Source organism: Primulina huaijiensis, chromosome 7, assembly GCF_012295235.1.
Source record: "Primulina huaijiensis isolate GDHJ02 chromosome 7, ASM1229523v2, whole genome shotgun sequence".
Classification (NCBI taxonomy): Eukaryota; Viridiplantae; Streptophyta; class Magnoliopsida; order Lamiales; family Gesneriaceae; genus Primulina; species Primulina huaijiensis.
The window spans coordinates 1118106-1126358 of NC_133312.1; the positions used below are offsets into that span (position 1 = coordinate 1118106).

At 38.3% G+C, this 8253-nt stretch overlaps 3 protein-coding genes across 6 annotated transcripts in view; 1 reads left to right on the forward strand and 2 right to left on the reverse strand.

Annotated features, from left to right (window-relative positions):
* Window positions 1–636: 636 nt before the first annotated feature.
* On the forward strand, window positions 637–3827 carry LOC140980859 (O-fucosyltransferase 36-like). 4 transcript variants are annotated; one of them, XR_012176001.1, is made up of 4 exons: window positions 637–2046; window positions 2133–2382; window positions 2674–3047; window positions 3602–3827. XR_012176001.1 is itself a non-coding variant. In XM_073446931.1 (4 exons), exons 2-4 carry the CDS (start codon window positions 1043–1045, stop codon window positions 2848–2850), a joined length of 1431 nt encoding a protein of 476 aa, XP_073303032.1. In that variant the 5' UTR covers window positions 747–915; window positions 1013–1042; the 3' UTR covers window positions 2851–3126. The 4 variants fall into 4 exon arrangements, 2 of the variants coding, with proteins under 2 accessions (XP_073303031.1, XP_073303032.1); XR_012176002.1 differs by lacking the exon at window positions 3602–3827 and having other exon boundaries at window positions 2674–2978; window positions 3009–3126; XM_073446931.1 differs by lacking the exon at window positions 3602–3827 and having other exon boundaries at window positions 747–915; window positions 1013–2046; window positions 2674–3126.
* Window positions 3081–4197, reverse strand: LOC140980860 (uncharacterized). The gene has a single exon (XM_073446932.1). It carries the CDS (start codon window positions 4101–4103, stop codon window positions 3552–3554), a length of 552 nt encoding a protein of 183 aa, XP_073303033.1. The 5' UTR covers window positions 4104–4197; the 3' UTR covers window positions 3081–3551.
* A 473-nt stretch (window positions 4198–4670) lies between these two features.
* LOC140980170 (ATPase 10, plasma membrane-type) overlaps window positions 4671–8253 on the reverse strand; it is a 7081-nt gene continuing 3498 nt past the window's right edge. Inside the window, exons 10-21 of the mRNA XM_073445877.1 lie at window positions 8071–8193; window positions 7887–7991; window positions 7598–7742; window positions 7181–7342; window positions 6802–7040; window positions 6655–6687; window positions 6500–6581; window positions 6251–6411; window positions 5978–6151; window positions 5653–5835; window positions 5445–5566; window positions 4671–5335 (exon numbers count right to left, since the gene is read on the reverse strand). Of these exons, the coding sequence (XP_073301978.1) occupies window positions 5239–5335; window positions 5445–5566; window positions 5653–5835; window positions 5978–6151; window positions 6251–6411; window positions 6500–6581; window positions 6655–6687; window positions 6802–7040; window positions 7181–7342; window positions 7598–7742; window positions 7887–7991; window positions 8071–8193 (1626 nt within the window). The 3' untranslated portion in view covers window positions 4671–5238. The remainder of the gene's footprint in view (window positions 5336–5444; window positions 5567–5652; window positions 5836–5977; window positions 6152–6250; window positions 6412–6499; window positions 6582–6654; window positions 6688–6801; window positions 7041–7180; window positions 7343–7597; window positions 7743–7886; window positions 7992–8070; window positions 8194–8253) is intronic.

Genomic DNA, 8253 nt, shown 5'->3' on the forward strand with positions numbered 1-8253 from the left:
GCATGGACATGGGTTACGGTTCATGCTGGACCATCCTAACGACTCATGACCAATAGTGGTGCATGAGTATGGGACGAGACTCATGTTAGTTCAACATAATGGCTCATGATCATTACAGGTAATGCTTCAAAAAATAAAGAATTTTTACTTAGGATAATGATTAGAGATAAGGTGATGACGTGGATATTGAGGTGTGTTGTGCCCAAATTTTTATAAATTTAACTTTTCAAATGTTGTTTTATGATATATAATATACTATTATTAAAAGAAATTAGACAATCTAATCCAATTTATCAGGATTAATACACTATAAATATTAATCAAATTGATAAATAAATTAACGAACTAACATAAAATTAATCTTGAGAAGCTTTTCATTCTGTACATGTCATGTGTCTAGACAATACATGATATTGAGGCTGCGGCCATTAGAGTCCAATTAAATATTGGGCCGACCCACTAAATATGGTGTATTGGTCCATGATAGTGAGGCTACAGTACCATGAAATATTAGGCCGACCCACTAAATATGGTGTTTTGGTCCATGATAGTGAGCTACAGTACCATGAAATATTGGGCCGACCCAAAAAATAAATATGAGTTGGACTGGTAATGGGTCACTCTCCACCGACGATAAGATCAACCACCACAAATCCATTAGCTGGATGTTCCTTTCGTTCAACTGCACAGGCTCACTCTTCACGCCATTTCTGTGATTTCACCTCAACTTGTGGGAAAGGGTTGGAAGATGATGGAACGGGAGCACTCGGATGAAGAGGAGGATCACGAACACCTAATTTCTCAGAATGCCATGACCAACGACGTCGTACATTCCGCCAACCACCGCCGTTCCTCGTTTCAAATCGACGATTTGAAGGATCAAGTCTCGACCACCTCGTGCAAATGCAATAAGAGGTATCTTTTTGCCTTTTTCTTGCCCTTGATGATTTTGATGCTCTATTTTACGACGGACCTGAAGAACCTTTTCCAAACCCGCATTCCGATGGCTAAGGATCTCGGGGGAAATCCTTCGGTCAATCGCATGCGCGAGTCCGAATTGCGGGCTCTGTATTTGCTTAAGCAGCAGGAAATTGAGCTTTTCAAGACGTGGAATCGGACCGCATTGATGACAAAATTATATTCTGATGATGCAAGTAGTAGCGGTGTGGTGAATCGGACTTCTGTTGACAGTAATAGTAAAGGCATGGTGACGTCTTCAATGCTCGAAGACTTGAAGTCTCGTGTTTTTAACCAAATTTCATTGAACAAACAAATTCAAGGAATTCTTTTGTCGTCCCATGAAAATGGGGATTTCGTGGATTTTAATGAGAACTACACAGATGCAAGTTTTGGGGGTTGGAGTAGGTGCGGGACGGTGGATCAGAGGTTGTCTGAGAGGAAGACCATTGAGTGGAAGCCCAAATCAAACAAGTATCTGTTTGCAATTTGTACTTCTGGCCAAATGTCGAATCATTTGATTTGTTTGGAGAAGCACATGTTCTTTGCAGCTTTGCTTAATCGTGTTTTGGTGATCCCTAGTGCAAAGGTTGATTACGAGTTTCATCGGGTACTGGATATTGAGCATATTAACAAGTGTGTGGGAAGGAAAGTTGTGGTAACATTTGAGGAACTATCCGAGAGTAAGAAGACTGTTCATATCCACAAGTTCTTATGTTTTTTCTCATTGCCGCAGCCTTGTTTTGTCGATGATGATCATGTGAAGAAGTTGAAGGGGTTGGGTCTCACATTTGGTAAGATTGAAGCTGTTTGGAAGGAGGATGTGAGGAATCCAAAGGAAAGAACTGTTCAGGATGTTTTAGGTAAGTTTACCTCGGATGATGATGTTATTGCTATTGGAGACATGTTCTTTGCAGAGGTGGAGACGGACTGGGTAATGCAGTCTGGTGGTCCTATTGCCCACAAATGTAAGACATTGCTTGAGCCACACCGGCTTATTTTGCTCACAGCTCAACGTTTTATTCAGACATTCTTAGGGAAGGACTTCATAGCCCTTCATTTTCGGCGACATGGTTTCTTGAAATTCTGGTTTGTTCTCATTCATTCTGGTTTTGTTTCCAATTTTTGCAGTGTCTTTGTTAACCTCTTATTGAGCTTTGTTGATGTTTTTCCAGCAATGCCAAGAAACGAAGCTGCTTTTACCCTGTTCCTCAAGCTGCAGATTGTATAAATCGTGTGGTTGAACGGGCTGGCACTCCTGTGATATATCTTGCTACAGATGCTGGGGGAAGTGAAACTGGTTTACTGCAGTCACTCATTGCCTGGAACGGGAAGACTGTGCCACTTGTTAATAGACCTGGTCGTGATGCAGCGGAAAAGTGGGATGCTTTGTTATATAGGCATGGACTTGAGGAAGACCATCAGGTGAGCTTGCAATTTACTTGTTTCTTTAATCGCTTCAATTTCAAGTCATTTATATCTGGATGAATTACGATAATTTCGGTGTTCACAAATATTATATTATTTATGTTAAAGGCAATATAACTTTAGCACAAAATAAAACACGATCAATTTAGCTTTTGATTTTAACAGCCATAAATGAATCATAAATCTTCTGTTAGTTGTTGGAATAAAAAAACACTGACAATTGTTGAAGCTAGGGCAAGTAACTTTTAAATAAACTCACAACTTTAAAATTGAATTTTCATCATGAAGGTGGAAGCAATGTTGGATAAGACTATTTGTGCACTGTCTACTGTGTTTATTGGATCCTATGGATCTACATTTACGGAAGATATCTTGCGGCTTCGTAAGGACTGGGGTTCAGCATCTTTATGTGATGAATACCTGTGCCAGGGTGAACTCCCCAATTTTATTGCAGAAGAAGAGTGAATGGGATCATGTATATTCATGTACACTTGAGGAAAGCTTTCTGTCATCTAGATGCTGAAATTAGCAACGATTGGAAAGAGTTGCTCTGCTAGATTATTTTTTCCAAATCTTTTATTACCACCCACCACAGATATGTTGGCATGGATAACCGGAAGACATGGCCGTGAAACTAGCTGTGCTGGAGTTTGTTCGAACAGGTAAAACACATCCTGCTATGGAATCTTGGCTAATTTTTCTTGATCTGCATTCTGATGGATGATTCGTAGGCTTCAGCACGAGTGATTTTGTTTATTCAAGTTGATTGTTTTGCCTAACTTAGTTTGGAGCATTGTGTTGGTTGGACATGTAACATTTCGTTGTTGTGAATCTCCTTCCCGGCTTGGTCTGATGTACAATTAGGGGCAACTTGGAACTGTTATATGTTGTGGAATAATGAGAATATATGTTTGACAGTTTATTTACAACATTTGACATCGACTCCCAGTGTACAATTTTTGCACTCTGGCGGCGGTTGCCGTTCTCTTGCTCAAGACATTGTCCGGAAAACCCATTTCGGACATAAATTTGTTGCATGACACACAGAAAATTATCAGTGTCAGGCCACTAAAACTTGAAAAAATAACCGGAGTTATATTTAAGCCGACTTGATTCTCTTCTCGCAAGAATAAATATAGTTTTTGTAAATACAGAAAGCGTGATTTCTATGGCCACACACTAACTTTCTCCTTCTCATACTTGACATACAAAGCAGAAACCGCAGCGACGAAATACAACTGAACGAAAATAATAGATGGTGAATGATAGCTTATCACTCCCTGTCCAGTTGCCAACTCCACCGATAGCAGAGCACCTAATCCAAGAATGGCAAGCCGACCGTGGATACGCTCCGCATAAGAGCTGAACCCGAATTCCACAGTCAACCCTTCCGACAAAGCTTCTTTCAGTGCTACCGGAGGCAGGAAAATGCTCGACCCGGACCCCGACCCAATTTTCTTCCCTTTTTTGCTTTTCCTAAGCTCGGCTTTCTTGCCCGTTCCGCTGCGGTTACGAAGCCGGACCTGGTATAGTCGTTTTTCGAAGCTGTCGTCCTCCTTGCCTGGTTCGGGTTCGGTTGGGGGAGGATCTTCTTTGGCTGTGGCGCGGAGGATAGAGATGTTTCGAGGAGGTGGGTTATGGCGGGCCGAGGATGGGAATGCCGAGCTTGGTTTGGGGAGTTGGAGAGACGAAGTTGGTGGAGTCGCCATTAATCTCATGTGGTGGCAGCCACTAATTTCTGATTTGATGATTGGGTTGGATGTTAGGCAAACGGACTATTGATCAATATATACTACAATCAACTATGGTGCCACTAAGTGAAATATGGATACGTCGATAATGAAATTTTAAACTCTAGAATTTTTTAATATTTTAAATTAATTTATCCGAATTAATATCATATTATTTTAAAATTATATCAACATATATATTTTTTTTAAAAAAATAAGATCACCGGGGCTAAAATCTAGATTATGTGGCTCCGCCCCTGGTGCCACTCCATACACCACTAAAAGATTCTTTTTTTAAAAAAAATTATTATCATCGTGTATGTTTCAGGACAAAAATATAAATTTTATAAATTATAATATAAAATATTCAATTGATCAAATCTCATACTATATTTAATACAAAATTTTACCATATAATTATTATAAATATGGACCAACAATATATTTGTTGTATCTTAAATATTATTTTAAATTCTTCTTTTTCATAAAGTCTACATGATTTTATTTTCAGATTCTTTTGGAAGTTCATTAAACACAGAAATGTCAGTGAAATTAGATTATGCCGACTCCGTACTTCTGTTTGACGCTGCTCTTACTCGAAATAATACGTTCAATGCACACAGGAAGAATCTTGTATTAGCATCACATGTAAATCGATCTGGGGTGAATGCGAATGTGGATAGCTTTAACAATGAAAGAGGCAATTTTTGCCTTTTGCATACTTTAGTTGCAATTATTTTCTTTTCATTAATTTTTGTTCAACTGCTCAATTGCTTCATAGAATGGAATAGAATGGTACTTCAAGAAAGAAGATAAATTGTAATAGAATTGTGTGAATACATAAACTCTCCTTCTTCTAGCATGAAGCACACCACAGTGTTGTTCAGACACTTTATAAATATCTGCCGCTAAAGAAAGCACTTCTCTGTGTGCATCATGATAATTTAATGGAAAGTATTTGTTACAAAAAATGAATTTGATCAGTAGCAATAAACTAGACTCGATTATGATAAACATCGCCACTAGAGAAAGGGCCAAAACCGCGCGTTCAGTTACCTTCTTTTACAACTCTAATTGTGTTCCTTTTATTGGAAACTGCATAAGCTGCCTCTTATTTGTTTGTTCAAATTGTGTGAGCTTTCTGTATTTTCCCAAAATCCAAGTTCTTGAGCCTTGCCATTGACTCAATATGACCTCTCAGATTATTCAATTCTCCAGGCCTACATTTTTCAATTATCCAATGTGACTTGCAGAAATAAAACCAATGAGTCAGAGAAATAAGTAGTAATCAATGAAACAGATCACATGGCATTCAGCTATCTTAGAAACCTGGTGCTTTCAGCCCTATATTTATCAGAATCTGAACAGAGCAGGCCCTGCAGATTCCTTTGAGAAACCACCCACCTGGCTTCCCTCTCTTTCTTCACGTAGTCTTTCGACGTAAAAGCCGTCTATTCAGAAAGAAACAAACATATTAGCCGCGGTAACTTAATCATTCATCCTAAAAAAGGTTTGAAAATTTTGCGAACTTTCTTACCTTCCTTTCAAAAACCAAGTTCCATGCTTCTCCACTTAAGGCATAGCTAATTGTGAACTTGATAATATCAAGAGGGACATAAAAGACAAGACTAAATAACCATATAACTCCTGCCCAACGCCATCCAATGCCTCTAACTGAAGCAAAGCTAATATGTGCATAGACTGCTATCAAAGTAGCTACCTGGAGAACAACTCTTTAATTATCATTGTCTTGGAAATGGAAATCTATAATATTTCTCAGTTGCAGAATCAACTTTTAATAATTAAACCATGCAAACTGGTTGGATCAGGCTGTATCTCACAGTTGAGTTTCATTTAATTACCAGTTGAGCAACAATAAAAGCGCAAATCAATAGGGTTCCAGGCCTCTCCCTGAATGACCAACTGCGACTACGGGTAACAAATATCAATGCCTGACTGAGAATACTGACTTGCAGATAAACTGCAGATGACATTTCTTCTGTACTCCCTGACAGAGGTTTTGTGTGGAATTGTATCTGCAGTCAAATGATCAAATATAAAGAGTTGAATCAGAAGCAACATAAACAGTTTGTAACAGAGTAAAAATTATGAAACAAATTGAAGGGAATTGTCACCTCGAAAAAATTGGCGCTAAATGCTAACCAGTAAAATAAGACGGTAACCAAAGCAAGATAGGTGCCCATAACAATCCCAGTGGCAAAAATTGTGCGGAGCTTCCAACTATCTGGCCTAGGCGATGGCTTTACTCTATCTTTTGAAATAGTAATTATGGTGCCTGCATAACATGCACCAATGACTCACGGTACGTTAGGGAAAAAGAAATTAAAATCAATTAAGAGGAAAAATCTTATGACCGAGCATACCATCATTCAGTATTGCTATTATCAGAACCATGAAAGGAGGGAAGTCATATTGCCATATCAGTGCTAGCAGTGTAAAACCAAGCTGCAAAATTTTTTAAAAATAAAATATTCTGGACAAAAATGCTCGGAAAATTTCAAGAATGCTTGATTCTCACCACGATCCTAACAGTTATGGAGACAGCATATATCTGCATACACATGATAAAGTTTGGTTATTGAAGCATTTCCTACATATAACCACAAAAAGTTGGTATTTATAATTTTATCTTTTTGGTGTTTATGGTAAGAACTACGAACTTAACTGTATAGTTTTTCATCCTTTGGAATATAGCTCTGCTGGTTAAAACAGCACTGATAATGACACTTAAGCCTGGCTCTGTCAAGACCATATCAGCTGCACTCCGAGCAGCATCTGTAGCAGCAGATACTGCTATTCCGATATCTGCCTTCTTTAGAGCCGGTGCATCATTTACACCATCTCCAGTCATTCCACAGACATGCTTCTTTTGCTGTAGGATTTTTACTATTTCATACTTGTGTTCTGAGAGTTACAGAGCAAGACAATTTGGTGAGTATAAGATATAATAGACTGACAAACATGTAAAATAATTCAATGAAACCCAAAAAACTTAGCTTTACTTCTATGATTTTGAAAAAACTGTAGCCAGAACATCTTATTACCAGGAAAGACACCAGCAAATCCATCTGCTTTTTCAATAAGCTCATCCATTGGAATAGCTTCATTTACATCTTTGTCATGGCCTAACAATGATGTAGAAGGGTACATATTTGTTCCCATGCCAAGCCGCCGACCTGTCTCTTTCGCTATTGCTAATTGATCACCTGTTAGAGTAGAAAATTTTATAATCTCTGATATACATCTGAAACACCTTTCAATAAACATGCGTATTTTCTAATTCAAACTTCGCAAGAAGTAAAGTTGACTTGATATACACTGTTATGTTGATCTCTATCACCAGAAAATTGGTGCCAGATGAATTTTATTTGGATCATTTGGTGATAAATCAAATCAACCCTAGTTTGGGATGAACCTTTGATTCATTGTAGCAGATTACTAACTCCAATGAGGTAACATGCCTGTTATCATTTTGACGGAAACTCCCAGATTAAGTGCTCTGCGAATGGTCTCAGCACTGTCATGTCTTGGAGGATCAAATAAGGGTAATAATCCACAAAATCTCCATGCCCCTCCCAAACTCTCCTTTGATTTTTCTGGAACTTCCTGAAAATATTTTTTTTAAGCTCATCAAACTTCAGTATATTTATTTTAGTTTCACTCGTATTGCCATTTTGCTGAAACACTCTCTTTACTGCAAGTATGCTATTTGTATTTGCAATTTAATCATGATGCAGTTTCAGTGGTTACCTGAAAGGCAACGGCAAGAGAACGTAAACCCAATTCAGCAAACTTGTTGACAAGTGTGTGCACCTTTTCAGCAATGTCTTGTTTCTCTTTGCACAAATTCAGGATCTAGTTGGAATATTTAAATGGCATTAATTGTGATAAAACTATATTATATGGACAATAAAGGTTCATAAAGGAGATGTACCTGCTCAGGAGCTCCTTTGCTGGCCCGATACCACTTGCCATCAGAATCAATGTACGTAATTGCGGTACGTTTGTCCACAGGGTTGAACGGAAGAAAATGCACTTCCATGATATTTGAACGTGCCTGCAGATGATAAATGCTTAATCTACGTATCCCACTGTTTTCTTCCCATTTTTATGAAGA